The sequence below is a fragment of the Pterocles gutturalis genome, unplaced genomic scaffold (genome assembly GCF_000699245.1).
Source record: "Pterocles gutturalis isolate BGI_N339 unplaced genomic scaffold, ASM69924v1 scaffold6271, whole genome shotgun sequence".
Classification (NCBI taxonomy): domain Eukaryota; kingdom Metazoa; phylum Chordata; class Aves; order Pterocliformes; family Pteroclidae; genus Pterocles; species Pterocles gutturalis.
The window spans coordinates 2,248-20,245 of NW_010105307.1; the positions used below are offsets into that span (position 1 = coordinate 2,248).

Sequence of the window (17,998 nt, forward strand, 5' to 3'; positions counted from 1 at the left end):
CTCTGGTCTTGGTTCACTTTTTCTCCCCCTTACATCCAAGTACAGTATAATAAGAATGTGTGTGTGTAGATAAGTCGTTCATCTCTTAACTGTTCATTTTACCGTTAACTGCTAGGATTATTTGTTTTAAGACTGTATTACTTGTGCTAAGACTTTGATTTCTCTGTTCTCTTCATAGAGGTCAAGATAAAAGGATGTAGATGTTTTGCTGTTTACCCTCCTTGAAATTTTCATATATAAGCAATTTAAAAATATTACTGTACAAATGACAGGGAGTGTTTCACAATTTTGTCAAGATTAATGTGAATTCAGGTGTGAATTTTTTTCAGTGCCCTTTTTCCTTTCCATAGGTTTCCAGTCTTAAAAAAAAAAATCAGTTTGAACTGAAGAAACTTGAAGAAGTGTCTTGAAGAAACTGACATTCTCCACTGGCTGTCTGACAACAAATTTAGAGAGCCTTGTTGCTAGTGAATATGCACACACCCTGACTATATTTCTACATGACTGTGTGGGGCAATATTCGGAATGAAGCTATCATCATGTCATCCACGGGCAATGGCACTGATATTGAAGAATTCTTGGTCAACATTAACTTGGGGCAGTATCTTCCTAACTTTAAAGAATATGGCTATAACATGGTGACAGATTGTGTGGGAATAAATAACAGTGTGCTTCAGCAAATGGGAGTGTTGCCTACAGGGCACCGCAGAAGGTTCCTTAAGCAATTAGACACTACTCTTTCGAAAATGCAAGGAAATTCTCTTTTCCATGAAAATCTAAAACTGAAAGACTTGAAAGGTTTAGAAGAGAAGCAATATTCATCCTCGGATCAGGAGTCTCCAATAAGCAATTCAAGTGTAGATGGGACTAGCTTGATACCTGCAACATTGTCAGAACAATTTCTTAATAAAGCTGATATTGATAAAGAAAGGTTTGAACTTGCAGAGCAAAGCTCATGTGACGCAAGTGATGGTAGTGGAACAAATTTGGATTTTTCTAGTTTGTACCAGAATTCAGACAGCATAGTAAAAGCCATCAATCTAAATGGAAGTATTGAGATGAATACTCAGCCAGATATATCACTGGAAGAAGCTGCTGCATACCGAACTGATGAGCACTCGGCTGGCTCTTTGGCATTTCATGATCATCCTTCCTCATTTGCTCATTCATATGAGACAAAATACGGTGAAAACAAATATCTGATGTTTGCAGATGAGGATGATTTGTCTGATAGTGAGCCAAACTCTTCATTCTTTAAGTTTAAAGGAGAAATGGTAGACAATGACTTATATGATTCTTGTACACAAAACTGCACTAAAGTATTTCCAAGAGCAAGCCGGTCTTTTATGTTAAGACATCGACCTGTACCAGAAATTCCCAAATCAAGTAAAATTCAAGCTTCATCAAGGTAACTGCTGTTTCTTTCTAATGAAGAATCTCTATCATTGTAAAAATTATGGTTTGGGGTTTCTCATGGGTTTTGTATGTAATTTTTTTTTTTTTTAATATATGCTGTAAATGCATTGAATCTGGAATGAATGTTGCCAGATGACACTGAAGGAGGATTAAGCTTCATTGCAATTTAAATACTCAAACAAGAGTATAAAGGGAAATTTTGGAAATAACCTCTCCAATCATCTCTGTGTCTACTTAATTGCAAATAAAGAAATTTTTGTTGTTTTAGATATAACTCTTGTTAAAAACAACTATATCAAGCATTTTTAAAACTTAATCTGTATGCTGTTAAAATGGGGAAGCATGGAAATATGCAAATATTACAAAACCATGACTGAAAAATAACAGAAAAAAGCATTGAATCTATTCCAAACCAAAATATTGGTGGTAATAATAATTATTAGACCTTAAGTCCAATTTATCCAATGAAATTCTGATGCATCACAGGAAAATGGTGACAAAATGGTGATTTCAAGAGGTCTAAAAATTCACCCTTAAGTATAAAAAACTATTTTTATGATGAGACAACAGTTATTGTGAAACACAAGTATTCAAGTTGTATCTTAGTAACTTTCAAGAGGTACTGTTCTTGGAAAATACAAGTTTATTGTTTTTATATATGTAACTTATAAGAAAGATGTAGGAAGTTTTACACAATTACACGTATTAATGTAGTTTTATCTAAAAAAGTGGGGCAAAATTTAGAAAAACCTTCTTGTCTGTTTTGTGCATTGGGTGGTGTAGCCACCCTGTAAACAAAGCAAGATGTACCAGATATGATTGCATGCATGGGCGTAAGACAGTTACATGAGAATCTTAAGTCTTAGCCTTGAAGCATATAAAATTTATATGTAAATATAAATACGTATTTTTTTTTAAATTTTAAATTAGAGTAGGATATTTTGTGGAGGAGGAAGTTACATCATACTGTGGGTCTGAAGCAAGGATTTTCCTCAACATGGCTCTTAGATTAATTCCTAAACTGGCTGTCATTTAACTGTTAACTCAGAGAATGAATGCAACCGGTTTGTCATATTAGCTGTTGCCTTTTGCTGGTGTTCTCATAGTAACAAAACCTTTGCTTTTAACAATGCTTGTAGTATAAAAATATTTTTGAGGCATTCCAACAGGAAAAAAAAAAGTAGAAAAAGGTGTGGGGGAGGGGGTAAGGGGTAGATGTGGGAAGTTTTCAGAGTTTAGGAATCTTTGTAAGGACAGTTCTGTGCAGCACTGGTGAGAATAGTACTGGATAGAGTACAAGAATGTTTGTTATGATAAATTGCATAGGAGAATTTGAATTTCTTTCAAAATATTCATAGGATGTGGGTGTGGATTTTTCTTCTGCCTTGAAGGCGGTTGAGTTCATAACTTGAATCCACAAATTAGTGAGTAGCACTTATTGTCTTCAGTAAGCATTAGTTGTAGCTTGTCTTGCAGAAATATGCTGAAATGTAGAGAAAAAGGTCTGATGTTAGAACTTAACTCCAGGCCTATCTTAATAAAAGTAATATTGCTTGAGTGTTAAAAATAATAGGCATTGACTGTGCAGTTGATCACAATATTACAGGCTGTGTGAACCAAGAATATCTTCCCACAGATTAATTTGTGATATTTTTTGTTCATTAACTATAAGGTTTTACTTGTCATGCTGGTTAAGTGTCTCAAACAGAGAAGAAAAAATCGTGTAAAGACATATGCAAAGTTTTGTTGGTGTAGCCATATCCAAATCATTAGCTTGCACTTTTTTTTTTTTTTTTTAACCACTAGCTATGCCTGGAAGGGATATGTCTGAGAATGTTTTGTATTTATCTTGTCTTTTTCATCTGCATATCTCAGCAGTTAGAAACATCATTAGCAAGTTTATACATGCCCTAAGTGCAGAGTTTTCCCAGCATTTGTAAGTTTCTTTCAGATTATTGAAAGAAGTCAATATTAAATGCAGTAATACAATTATTTGGTTGACAGATGGATAGACAAAGCTTCTTTGCAACAATTAAGAAATTTTTGTGTGTTTTAAAAATATATTTCCTCAGTGTCTTCAAAATCACCAAAAAATTGTACTTATTGAAAATTAAGTATAAACATTTTTCAGTGGGGAGTAGCTTTACATTGACTTTTGTAGAGTGATTATCCCTGCTTCATATAATAAAGCTCATCCTGCTGACCCAAAATGAGAATCTCATCCTAAAATATAATAGCTAGCTTCTAAAAGAGTACTCTTAATGACTTTTGAGAAACAGTCATCCAATAGAGGGAATGTGTTGTATTTGTAGTCTTCCCATGATTGAAGTAAATCCTCCAAATCCCAGTCTGTTACTGATTGATGTGTGACTGGGTCACTAACTTCATTACCCCCCATTTTGATTTTTGAGCTCCATCTTATTGTCTTCATCTTTATGCTCCAGTTATAATATTATGGATAGGAAGGACAAGTAGCAGTCTATCTGAGGAAGATCAAGGCTAAAGCAGAACTTCAAAACAGAACTTAAATGTCACAGGAACATTCTTGATATATATGTATTTTTTTTAAAGGATTGATGCAGAATTTTAAAATGGCACCTTGCAGCATCTTTAACCTCAGAAGAGATTGTGTCTGTCTTACATAATTACATAGACAAACATCCCCAACTGACTTTTATTGATAGGTGCTGGTTTCATCCTTATTACCCCGTGTGAAGACTATTCCATAGAGGCAGAGAAATCCTTCTGAAATATTCTGGGAAACTGAACATTTCCTTCTAGTCATGCATGGATATTATTCATTAAATTTTTATGCAAGGGAATGGCTTTCTCATGATCTCCTATGTGCCTTCTGGCACAACATGTTCATACGGTGGGTCCCCTCGTGCCCCTTAGTAGTGATGTGACCATGTTGCTTTTTATTGCTAATAATGTACTTGCCTCTCTTGCAATTATATCTGCTTCCTGTACCTCATTTCTGCTTCTGGTTCTTGCCTGTAACAAAACACGCTGTCAGCTGGTAAGACACCATAGCATTTTAGAAGTTAGAAATATTTTTGTTTCTTTTCTTCTTTAAAGTATATGTAGCATCACTGTAGTACTGAGGGGTGCAGAATAAGTGCGGAATATACAAAAAAATGAAAATAAAAGTGACTATTACACAGTGTTCTTGATAGTGAGGTTATTGTGCAGATTTTAGGAGTGTTTTTGGTTGATCAGTAGTGAAGTGATGTGTAATTGTGCTAGATTCTTGTCAGCTAGACTTTTTTTTTTTTTGTAACTTTATGAGCTCTCTGAATGCAGAATTAGTAAAGATCTCTCCAAAGGTGTCTAAAAGCACTGGGATTGTTAAGGGGATTGCAAATCATCTTCCAAAATTGAAATAATCTGCATCCAAAACATCTTTATTCGACAGAGTCATCACCTTTTCTGAGACCCTGCATTCTGTATTGGAGTGAGCAGTCTTAAATTTTTGATATGGTTCCCCAGCCACATTATGGATCAAAGCTAAGGGCTAAATTCATGGTCTTTCTTGATACTTTTTGGTCTAAGTGACTTCTTCCATTTACAGGTTTTGTAAGACAGCATAGTGAAAGTAATGTAATGGATGGAGCTAACCACTGACGTGCCCTTAGCACAAGATTAAACAGGAAGTACAGAGATAGTTTTAGAGGCTTTGGATCATGTCATTTAGCCGTCACTCTTAGGTGAAATAGCTACTGTTGCATCATTTAGAGCAGCAATCTGTTCAAAGAAAAAGCTTAATTAGATTTATAACATGGCAGATCTGTTTGTTATGCAGAATGCTACACAGATAAAATTTCAGGCTGATGAACTCTGTATACTTTTAGATTTTTTCATATCTCCCAACTTTATTACTTGTATTGTTCAGTAGTGAGATTTCTCTGGTTCTTTTTTAGGAGAAATAAGAAGCAGTAGACCAACAGTAAATCTGGAAAATATGCTGCATTTGGGGAAAAATATAAATAAATAAAATAGATACTGGTGCTTGGCCTGAGCAGGCACTGTTTCTGCGACTGGCAGATCCTACGGTTGAAATTTCTTGCTTGGTGCTGATATTCTTTAGACTCCATTTCTTAACATATAAGTAATCAAGATTGCTAATGAGGTGCTGAAGCTGGTGCTGCTGTGTCTCTGTTCTGTCACACAAAGGAAAGGTTTTAGGGGAGAGAGGCTGCTCTCTCTCTTCCTGTGGCCAAGCATCACCATTAATTTACCTCTGCAAGCAGTCTGAAGTTGTAACACAGCATGCTAGAAAGCTTTTGACATGTTTGCATTATGGGAGGGTTAGGTCTTGAGACAGATAAAAAAGAAAACGTGTTTTGAATTAGTTTGAAACCAAAAGCTTCATTAATTTAAAACACTCAGCAGATGAATGCCAGTAAAGATTTCGAAGCACTGACTGCTTGCACTGAACTCTGGAGCTCACTTTATTTGCAGGGTCACAGGAGTATGTTGAATAAAACAGCTCAGCTCAGCCCAGTGTGAAGCTCACACCTTTCCAGTCTCTCAGCCTTTAGCAATACCGGTTGCAGCCTCATCACACCCTTTCATCCTGTTTATGCATAAGGAAAGGGTGGTGGGGCAGAGTAAGCAGCCTGAGCTGCATCCATCACCTCTTAATATATTGAAAATAGTGGGTCTTAATCTCTATTGTTGTAACAAAATGATAATTTAATTGAAATTATTATGTCTTTGTAAAATTGGCACGCTTTATGATTGCCACACTGCTTGCACTAACCTTCCTATTAAGAGCAAAATAAAGAAAATCATTAATCTGAAGAAGGATAGAATTTGGGAGGTGGTTAAGGAAGGTCATAGATTTGTGTAGATATAAGATTTTTTTCAATTGTATTTGCCCCCAAAGAAGTCTTCAGTATTTTTCTGTCTTTTAATCCAGGTATTTGATTTGTGCAATAACTAACTGTTCTATTCTATTGAGCACTGACAAATTATTACCGTTTTATATCTTGCACTGTATGTTGTTTTTTATACATGATCTTTCAAGCGGATATTCAAAGTAAACTTGTTCCATTTATTATATATCTTGAAATAGTTTTTACTTGATATAAGTTAGAACTTTGTTTTCCAAAAATGTCAAAAATGTTTTATTTTTTTTGCTGGGAAAAAAGAGTGCAGTTTGCTTATTCACTGATTTTCTTGCCATGTATACACACATGTAGGTATATAACCAAAAAAGAATACACAGGCTGTGAAAAACAATATGATTTTAAAAATGCAGGTCTTTGTAAGCTGATTTGTTGTTTTTCATTTCCTGGTGGATTTATCTTCACTCATTGCTGTTGCCATTACCCAATTTTAAATCCATCCCTTCAGAAACTAAGCCAATGACTCACTGTTTTACATAAGGAAGAATACCATGCTTTTAAAAGCTCTTTGACTCAAAGCTCCTCATCTGTATCTCTAATTTATTTTAGTGCTATTAATACCCTTAAGAAAACCCAACCTAACATCAAAAAATCTGGTCAATGTTGAAAAAGTTAGGGTTTTTTGTGGTGTGGTGGGTTGTGGGTTTTTTTTGTTTTGTTTTTGTTTTTTTTCCTGTAAGCATGCCAGGTTCTTTAAAATTAGGTTATACAAATGTATTAAGTTAGTTTGCTAATGTAGCTTCAAAGGATGTAACATCAATTTTAGCAAAATGTATGAAGCAACACAGACTTTTAAAGTATTTGCTGTGCATTTTTTGTAATTACAACTCAGGAGAGTAAGCAATTATGTATGGGAACTAGGCCATGGTCCACCTTAACTGACCAAGCTCACCCTATGTTTTCTAAAACAAGGATTTTACAAAATACCATTGAGGAACTTAGTTGATATAACCTGGATAGCTTTTGAGATGTTAAGTAACTTTATAAGGTGTGGCTTCTGTCTTTAATTTAATCTAATACTTTGTTTGGGGTAGATTTAGGCAGGGATTAAAAATACTATGAAATAGTAGTTCATAAATTTATGCCTTTTGTCATAGAGAAACATCAGCCTGCAATATGGAGCAATTCAACTTGGACTTCATGGGACAGTATTTCTAAAGTTTTGAATAGGGCTAATCTTAAAAGAATAAAATTTCTCAATATGTCTAGTGGGGAAACAAAAATTAGGAATACTGATATGTTAAATAAAACATACTTTTCCTTGGCTTTGGAGGATGGAGGACATGTGAACTGTTAGAAAAACTTCAAGGATCAATCAATGAATATTCTATAAGGATGCATGACAATCTGTATCACTGTTATTTCAAGCAGAGAAAATGAAATTAAGGGGAAAAATTACTAATTCTTCATGTTAACAGGGGAAATCAGAGCTTGGCTGAAAAACAGCTCTAATACAGACTGCTAGAGTAGGGAAGATGGGTTAGAAATGTACTAATTCAGGCATATTTGTTCCCGTGTTGTTATTCTAAAGCTGCTGTCGCAGCCTGAAATAATAAATAGTAATAATAATAATAATAATACAGAATTATTTTTAATAATACATAATTGAAAAAAAGTGTGATCCTTAGCAGCATGATGAGTGCTACTATCATTAGACTGCTGGTATACTTAAGGGCCAGCACAACACAAATAATAAAATGATTTTTCTGTTGTGCATGGGGATACATTCTTATCTACAAAATATGCAGTAGTAGTCACAGACAGTTGCAAAGCAATGTCGTTTATGTCTCAGATTGAAAACTTACTGGGAAAAAAAATTCACTGTAGGAAATTAAAACTTTACAGCATTTTTTTTTTTTAAGTGATTGAGAGCATGTTTTGTCTGGATTTCCATGCCCATGCTCCCTTTGAGCTTATTGTTAAATTTGACTTTCATAGTACATCTTTCTTTAAATATAGTCATTGGTAATTGGTGTGAAGGAGAAGGGAGGGCAAAGGGTAAGGGAACAGTGGGGAATGTTCATGCTTCCTGGAAATCTAAATGTATCATAAGGTCAATTCAAAACAAAAAAAAAAAAACTACAGCAAACACAAGGTGTGTGCTAGGATCAGAGGAGTATTCAGTGTCATAAAGGGAAGAAAACACATTATTGGGTGACTTAAATCAGAAATTTTCCCAAGACTTGAAACTGACTATTTCAATATTTGTATATAATTTTAATAGTTTAACTGCAGAAGATGTTTTTACTCCATTTCTGGGAAATGTCACTTAATGTTTTCATTTTGTGCTTTGTTTTGTTCAAGTTCCCTTCAGAAAAGAAGAGATGTGGATCTTGTAAATATTTCTTGCACTGGGAGGCAAATGTCACAAAACAGTGAGTTAAGCACACTGATATTTACGTCTTTAATATTGAGGGAGAAAAGAAAACTCAGACCAGAAGTTGTCTAAAATGAGTACTGACTTACATATTTTAAGAAATATTGGGCATCTGGAAGGTCTGGAAAAAGTGATGTATGTAATAGCAGAGCATTTAACCACTTCTGCATTTTTACTTCATTTTTTTTTTATGAACTAATAAAATTAAAATTAGAAAATGCAGTCTTTAAACCTCATTTTAATATACTTTTTTAGACTACAGTATTTTGAGTTTCTAAGGTTAGGTCCAGATTTTTTTAAGCAGAGGTAGCTTTTTCTTGAGGATATAAGGAGCATATTCTTTGACTACTGCTGCTTAATTTGTTAGCTAGTAGCTCTAGGAAATAACAGGAAATTAATTGTGTTAAATAGTTTACTGAAAGTGTTTAGAAGTCTTGTGCAGTCAGTTGTAAACAAAAGCTTTTTCATACTCTATAGGTCTGTCTTGTTTGAAGTTATGCATATTAATTTCAAGCAAGTACTTGGCGACAAAATGAAGATTGTGCACAAATGAGTTTTCGTGTGGGTTTGTTTTCTTTAAGTCAGAATAAAGGACACTTTAAAGATATTGCTCCTAAGATACGCAACAGAAGGATTTTTTTTTAACTTGACAAAGGGTAGCAAAGAAGAAAATGCCAGTATGCAAGTTATGTCCAAATTATGTGATAATAGTAGTAGTGCCCGAAGGGGGAAAAAACATGTCTGGAGTTTAGCTGGAGACGGGAAATTGTTTCTTGTTCTTCAATTTTTTTTCTGAGAAGGACAGAAAAATCAGAAGCAGAAAAATCTGTGCACCTTGTTGATTTTTACTAGTATTTCAATAGAGCCTTGCACTGTATGACTCTGTTATGTGGTTTTGTTTTTTTATTTTTATTTTTTTTTCTTTAAGAAACTTTCACAGAAGAAAAGCCACCCATCATCTCTCCATATGGGGAAACCTTTATTTGTGAAAGCCCTAACGATGCTAAAGTAAGTTGAGAAGTCTGGTCTAATTTTACTTTAATCTTCATATTATGTGTTTTATATTACCCTTAATTCTTTTTTCCTCTGCTTTTTCAGATCCGAGTACCTTTTCTGTTTTTTTAGGTACATGCAAACCATTTATAATGTAAATATTTGTGGACTAGTGACTTGTCTTAATCTTGAGATACACTTTGTACTGTTCAGTAGTAATAGGAAGCTGTGGTGTGTGTCAGTTGGGGTTTTTTTAATTTGAATTTTTTTAAACAACGTACAATAGATAACTGACTTATTTTTAATGCCCAGAGTTGCCATATCAAATGCAAAACAGTCAGTTACAGGCAATTGCAGACTACCTTGATGACTTCCTTTTACCTCCCTAGGTACAGTGGTATATTGTAATGCTTTGTGCCTAGGCGAGGTTAAGTGGTGGATAACCATAAGAATTGACTAGTAAAGGTAAAAGTGGTTTTTCTCTTCTGATAGTTACAGATCAGGACCGGCCATCTCCACACAGGCTTGTGTGTATCCATTGAAAGCAGTTTACATGTTCGCTTAGGTGACATAATGGCCATATTCTTTTTTAATGCCTGTATATGAAAGTTCTCAGGACTTCTGATATTTTTCATGCATCCCCTAAACTTGCTGTATACCTAGAAAGTAATTTTTATTGTAGGATTCTCTGAAGTGAACGTGTTTGTTAGGATCAGTAATTGATGGTGTGAATGCCATAGATGGCATGTGGATAGACCAGGGAATCGTGGAGAACTGGGAAGTAAATTAGCATAGTGAAGCATCTGCCAAATGCTGTGAAACCCAGCTCCTGCTTCTGACTCAGCAGGATGCAGACCAGAAATTGTTGATTCTGTGGTTGCTTATACTTGTCCCAGGCAATCTCAAGGCACTGAATTAGAGAAAACAATACATCATTCTTTGTTTTGGTCCTGGTCTTCACTCTAATGTTTCACTTCCTAAACAACTGTAAACTGTTGACTAAAATGAAAGCTACTCAAATGGATGCCAAGGTTTTTTTTTTTCCTAATTTTAGTTTTTTGAGAATTGGTCAGTGAAAATAAATGGGAGTGGTTTTAGAAGCACAAAAATTATCTCTATTTTTGATATGTACTTTTTTTTTTTTCCTTTGGAAATATATTGTGCTTTTTTGTTGACTTGTTAAGGAGGTACACATAAATTCATGTCTTGTTTCTCTTTCTAGTTCTTATCTGCACACAAAAGTGACTTTTGAGCTTTTGTTTTCTTTACTTGTGTACAGTATCTTGTCTGTTCCAGTTGTCGTTTGTGCCAATGTCTTCAAAAATTCAAACTTCTTTGTAATTAGTTCAATGGCATAAGCAGATTTTCTACAAAAAGTTCCCTAGCCTTCTTGTTACTTCTTAATATTACTCTGTATGTGTCATTGAAGTGGTTATAAGAAAGCATACCCAGGAAGGCTGTCAGCAATCTTTCTTATCTTACAAAGGCACCAAATACAAAAATACCATGCTGTTAAACTGGATTATCTGCTTGAAATAAAATTGCTATTTCTGCTGGTTGTAGAGTCACTATTAATGTAGTGTATTGTTACATGCTTTCCCTGATCTGAAGATTTGGATTTTAATTGTTACTTTAATGTAAGTGAACAGTTTTTTGAGTTGTATTTATCTCATGCCTGTTGGAAACTTCATAGTTAATTTTAGTTCCATTAGAACTTAATTGCAGACAGAGGTCATAAAGACGAACCATAAAACAAAGGTCCTAAGTTACGTTTCACTTTCAGATTTTTTTCAGTAAGTGTCAAGTATCCTATAATCAAATAAGAAAGTTTAGATAACACTGTAAAGTAGTAAAGTATCTGAGATTTTAGGGCTTGTAACTGCTTCTTCATTTTAAAAGATAACTTAACATGAAAATATAGCTTATCTACATACAAGAAAGCATCCCAAGTTGTTACACTGACTGACTGAAGTTTGTTCTAAGTGCTTGTAAGTTGACCATTGCTCTTCTTCCTGTTTCACTGGTGTAAAGAAGAGGTTTCTAGAGGCTTTTATAAAGGGAGTGTGTCTAGAAATAGGTAATGAGTAACTACAGACTGGAATTAAGTGAGCATGAGACAACAGGGAATTAAGATTATAAAGAAAGTATGCCTTTGACTTAGGTCAGGAATAGAAGCAGAAACCTCTAAAGGGCAACCTGGAGGGAACATTTTTGTAAATATTAATTTAAAAATAACACAAAAATCTAAATGTTGTAGAGCTGGCTTATTGTTGTGTCCAACTGAAGGGTCAAATATATTAGAATTCCTTCACAGAAAAACTGAATTCTAATGAATTCAGGCCTCTAGAGTGAAGTATTGGCTTTATTTCTTGCTGTAGACTGTCAGACTAAATTAAACATGCATATCGAGTTCAGTAAACTCCAACTCGAGTTCAGTGAGCTCCAAAACATTATGATACTGTGGAATGCTGGCCAGACTGCAAATCTTACCACTTTAAAATAAGAACCCTTAATATTTTAAAAGGAGGAATGTATCTTTATGGACCTGTTATAAAATTGTATTGCCAAACCACAATTCAAGAATCAACCTGAGGAGAACTGTGTGGCATTAGCTTTAACAGAAGACTCAGGCAGCATCTCTTAAGGAAGATGCATGTCTTGAATGCAGGGAGTCTTTGTCTAATGTAACCTCAGTCCTGATACTCTTCATGCAGTCCATATTTTAGCATTCAGCTTTCCTGCCTTGCTGTTGTGACCAAGACTACCTGTTAGACAAAGCAAAACCCAAAACTGCATCTGAATTAGTTTCTGATTGAAAGCAGAGGATTGTTATACAGGGCTGCAAGTAGGCAGTTCCATCTGTCTGGAATCCAGAAGTCAGGTTTTTTCCTTAAGGGTAGGTGCTTCCTGTGCATAAAAACAGTACATATTTAGAGACAGTTTCAGTGTAATATATATATACCTATCTCTTAGGAAATACTTCTCTTATGAAGGAGAAAATGCTGCTGCTACTTCTCTGCAGAAGAAAATGCTGTTGTTAACTACATTTGTATAATACCTCGGAGATCAGCAGGAGGTGGGAAATGGGAGTTTTGTCTCATCTTGAGTCTGAGCATCTTGCAGAATAGTTCCGTAAACAACACATTGGAAATGCTTGGGATTTAATTTGGGTGAAATATGTGTCTTTGTGAGCAAATAGTACTCCCTGTCCCCACCACATGTCTCCATTTGTGGACTTCTACATTTTAAAATCTGCTATCAATAGAAATGCATTTTTTGATTGTTGGTTGAAAGTTCCCAGGCTCCCTGAATTCAGTTGCCCAAGTACTGAAGATTGTGGATTGGGCACAAGCAGGACATAAAACTGTTACAGTAATGGTTCATGAGAGGGAGGAAGCGGTACTACCACATAGCATCAGTGGGTGTGGTTTGTGGTTGCATCCTGATAAGCAAATGAAGATAAAAGATACTGACTGTTTTCACTCTGAAGGTGCTTCCTGGGTGATGATATTCACCTCCTGGATATTGCAGAGAAGTGGGACCCTGCCATTTCCCCTCTTTTTGTGAGATTCCAGTCACTCCAAGCATTTGATAAGCAGTGGCCAGGTTCCTTTTGAGTTTTCTGTTTAGTTTGTTTGGAAGGTGTATGGCTATTTTATTTCTAAATTTTTAATTTTTTTTTTTTTTTTTGTCTAATCCTTGGTGCTACCACATAATTAATAGTGTGGTGTGTGTGGTGGTGGTTGTTGGTGGGGTTTTGTTTTGCTTTAGTTTTGTCTTTTTATAATGGATGTGTCTGGAAGAGGAAGGCAGACTATTCACCTAGGTTTATCCTAGCAGCAGCCTGTGATTTCCGTGGTTTTTGCTGCGGTGTACACATACTCAGCTTTGGGCTATGTTCTTTTTTAAGCTTGCCTTTTCATGTTGCCAAGGTACAGCCCTCAAGTACAAGATGGGGTACTGCTGCTCAGAAAACAAATGGCAACCATTGTGAAAGCTTATCCACTTTTTTTCTAACAACCTTCAACTTCGTGACATACACATCAAAGCTTAAATGAGTAAGTTAAAAAGCTTCCTTCAGAAAGCATGAAGATGTTCATTTTAGGTTTGTTTGGTTTTTTGGTTTGTTTTTTTTTTTTGAAAGGAGGCAGATCAGTATTGAGAAGCTTAGTAATGCGATGTGATTGTCAGATGAAGTTTAGGAAGTGTGAAATGCAATGTTCTTGAACAGTGTTAACCTTGACATTTTGTACACTGCAAGCAGTTTGTGATAAAGATTTCTAAACAAACATTAATAAATGTGCCTTTTAGGAAGAAAAGCTTGTCAAGAAAATGTGGGATATACTTGATACGGCTGAGTTCATTCTTACTGTAGGAATTTGAATTTACCATTGTTTTTATCTTTAGTGTACCATGAAGGCTGTACATTTAATTCAGAGAAGTATTGATATGAAACATAAGCTAGGAATGGCAAATCATAAATGGTATACTTAACAGGCTTGCAACACATGGCTCTTGAGCTTAGAAAATTTCAGGATAAAAATAATATTCATTTGTGCTTCAGGAAAAATAAGAGCACTGATACTTCTACACACTGAATTCCTTTACCTAATTTGTATCAGGTGATTTGCACTATGCTCAAATGTTTTATCTGAGTTTTGTTTAAAATGGAAATATTGTAAATAACATTTCTTAATACTTATAAAACATGATATTTCAAATGCATATTTGAAAATATAGCAAAGATGAGTTTTCCTAGTTAGCCTGTTGTTTGTGAATTATGTCTACAGGAATTTAAACATCACTAAATACTTCACTACAAATGTTGGTTCCAATGTGCTTCTTTTCTAGGAACTTCATGGAAATGAATTCCTGGCTTGTGAAAATAAATTGGATCTAGGAATGAATGAAGAGTATTCTTCTTACAGGAATCTATGGTATTAAATAAGAGTTATAGAGAAATTCGAAATGTAAAGAAGAAAGAGTTATCTGCTGGTATCACAAGTAGAGCTGAACCTTTGAAGGCACAACCATCCCCATGCTACAGAAGGCAAACTTTGTCTCTGTGGCTGTCCTGAGACTGTCTAACCCAGGGTTCAGAAATTTTTTTGGATTTGGAAGGTGTCCCTCTTTTCCCCAGTCAGAACAAGAAAGACCCAAGTTTTATTTTTGTATGTTTCCTAGCTAACTGTGTCTGAATATTCTCGTACTCTACCTCCTCATCAGGAAAAAAAAAAATAAACATAAAACTAAAAACCGTTCTCTACTCCTGTCATGGGGCAGTGGCCAGTGCTTTGATGAAATGGGAGATAATGCACTCCTTAACTCTCCAGTCTGTACCTGACTTCTGTTGGGGCAGCAGAGGGAAGAGAGAGATGATACTGCAAGTCCTCTAAAGCATTAAAATGATTGAAGCTAGTTTTCTGTGGAAGGAGAATTCATTTTAAGTTATATTCAGCCTTCTAAAGTAACCAGCAAGTGCTACCTTGCTACTAGTCCTGTTGAATGGAGAAAGTAGGATTCAGTATGGTCATAGTTATAAGATACATTGCTTAGCATGTCAGTAGTTATTGCAATGGTTAAACAAGTTATAAATGTATTTATATCTTACAAATATTTGTTCTACTTAATAATTTTATGTATTTTTGCATTGTAACAATGCATTAAGAGTAAAATGCACTTTTTCCTTCTAGTTCCTTTAATGATCAGGAAGAGAAGACAAAGGAATTTGCAAAAAATGAATCACTGTCTCAGGAAAACAAATCATTAGCACCAGAAGAATCTGAAAGCGAATCTTTATATTCTATTGTGGAAGAATTTTCTTTGCCTTTAAAAAAAAATAAAGCCAAAACATACTCAGCATCTTGTAGTAAGATACAAAGTGGAGATTCAGATCACTTGGTCAGTGAACAAACACATTTTCATCAAATTTGTGGAGATCAAACTTCAATTGGAAATGAATCGATAACACCATATGCTTGTTTTTATGGACCATCAGTAAAGAAGTTTAAAGCAGGATGGCTGGACAAATTATCCCCTCAAGGGTATGGTATTTGGAGTGATTGCTGTATAATTGTAAAGGTCTACGTTTGCATGAGAGATGCTAAGTTTGTATTTGGTCATTGCTTACTGTTTGTGGTGGAAAAGGAAAGGCAAGTGTTTTAGTTGCAAGAGCATGGGGCTCTTCTGAATTCTTAGTTATTAATGGTGTTACCTATTCTAAAGTTTATTTAGGATGTATACTCAGGAAAAATATTGTTATTAAGCATATTGATTACCACTCATGAATTGTAGCAGAAAAATATAGAATTAATTTGTAGCAATATTTCCAATCTGTACATTTTTGCTAATTTTCTTTGAGCCACAGAGTAAGTGAAACCAAACTCTGATTATGAAATACTGCTTTACCAATTTGGCCATGAATGTATCAATTAATAATTACTCTGACTGGAGACCCTGCTGCTTTCAGAATTGTGTGTATAAGTTGAGCTTTGAATTTAGAAATGCGTCTAAGGTAAATTGTCTCCTAGTTTAGTTTATTGATGTGCCTAAAGTTTGATGGGAGGAGTATGAGCCCAAGTCTTGCTTTAAGATTTCAAATAATGAAGAGAAGAGAGGAGCACAACAGCAAGAGATTAGACTCTTTGCCACCTTTGTAGGTAAAAAAAAAAAAAAAAAAATCTTGTTTAATTTCTGCTATTTTAAAAAGTTTTTAAAATCTGTTTTATTTTAACCTACTTTACATTCCAGGTCTTCGTAGATTGCTTTACACTAAAGAGCACTCTATTACCAGATCTTCCCTTCCTAAATACTTGCACGCTCTGATGAAATTCTTCTAACCTCCTCTTAATAAATGGAGTATTCTTTGTTTTAAATTGTAGTTTCCAGTTTTCCTTTTCCTCTTATGACTTTTCTTAATCCCTTTTTGTATTGAAAGGGGCACAATTTTACTTTTTAAGTCTATTTCTGATCTTCACTAGTACTTAGCATATAGAAATCAAAGCTGTTGTCTTTGTTAGTGCTGCAAGACACCTGTTTTCCTGTACTTCTACTCAAGCCTCAATAGTTCTACATTCTTTTTTCTTAGGACTGTATGTTCAGCTACACTGAAAGGTCATATTAAACTGTTTGGCCTTCCTTTTCATTATTTGTGTCTGTAATAATCACTACTGATTGACTAGTACAGCAATTAATATTTTTTTTTTTCCAGTTTAGTGACCAAGGTCTTGAATTAAATTGGTTGAGAATACCATCTGGTTGGAGCCCACTGGAAGGAGCTCTATTGTATAGCAATTTTCTGGTTTTTTTTTGTTTTTTGTTTTTGTTTTTTGTTGTTGTTGTTCCTTTTTAAGAGTTCTGATTTAGGAACTTTTAATTTCTTTGATTTTGTCTTTATTGGTGTTGATGCGGTGATACATTGCTCAAGCTGAATAAAAAGAAGGAATAAACCTGGCTATTAAATCTATTTTACCATTATGGAATTTCAATCTACTCAGACTTTTTTTTTAATTGTTTTAAAAGTTTCATTCACATTCATGGATTTAATTGTTTACTTTTGCTGAAGAATCAAATAATGATACAGAGTCAAAAAGACTTTTTCCCAGTGTAATATGCTTTTGCACATTTTTTTTTGCCCAAATGTTTAGTGTATTGACTTCTCAGAGAGCTGCAATTAGCTTTAACTTTTGTTTTATTTCACTTAACAGGACTTTTTTTTTTTTTTTTTTTAAACAATGTTTTTGGCAGTTAGCTAATAGAGTGATAAAAAGCATAGTTCTTGATTCCAGTTGACTCATCTTGTGCTAGTTGCAAACAAAGTGTGAAGGTTGTAGATAAAGTACTGTGTGAGAATATATTATGTGCAAAAATAATGAGTTAACCACAAAATTAGTGGTGGGTAAGACTGAGTCGAACAGTTGCAGGGTCGTTAGCCTTGAGCCAGTGATATTCCCTGGGTAAATTTCAAGGAGTTTTTCTTAAACATGGTTTAATGAATGCTACATTTTTCGGTTTTCTTTCTTAAAATACCACTTCTCAAATATCTGAAGTCTTACAGAAACCAACCAAAGAAAAAGCACTGTCATATTTTGTTTCAGTCTTTGCCTCCCTTCTTCTTTTTATAGAGCTCCCATTTACACCTGGCACTTTGTGCCTTCTCTTGGTAATTAATATATACTGTTTTCCTAATTGCTACAAATCATGCATTTAAAGTACAGCTTCTCTTTTTAGTTAGCTCAGTATAAATTGTAAAGCCATTCAGTTTACTTGCATTGCATGTGGACTTAGGTTCACTTTTTCTTCC

General features: G+C 34.6%; 1 protein-coding gene across 1 annotated transcript in view; it reads left to right on the forward strand.

The window, feature by feature from the left end:
* Positions 1-500: 500 nt before the first annotated feature.
* The window catches only part of LOC104471842 (arf-GAP with Rho-GAP domain, ANK repeat and PH domain-containing protein 2-like), a gene marked incomplete at its 3' end in the record, with an annotated part of 62,662 nt that continues 45,164 nt past the window's right edge, over positions 501-17,998 (forward strand). Inside the window, exons 1-5 of the mRNA XM_010087331.1 lie at positions 501-1,408; positions 8,631-8,701; positions 9,632-9,711; positions 14,548-14,633; positions 15,390-15,740. Coding sequence (XP_010085633.1) covers positions 501-1,408; positions 8,631-8,701; positions 9,632-9,711; positions 14,548-14,633; positions 15,390-15,740 — 1,496 coding nt within the window. The remainder of the gene's footprint in view (positions 1,409-8,630; positions 8,702-9,631; positions 9,712-14,547; positions 14,634-15,389; positions 15,741-17,998) is intronic.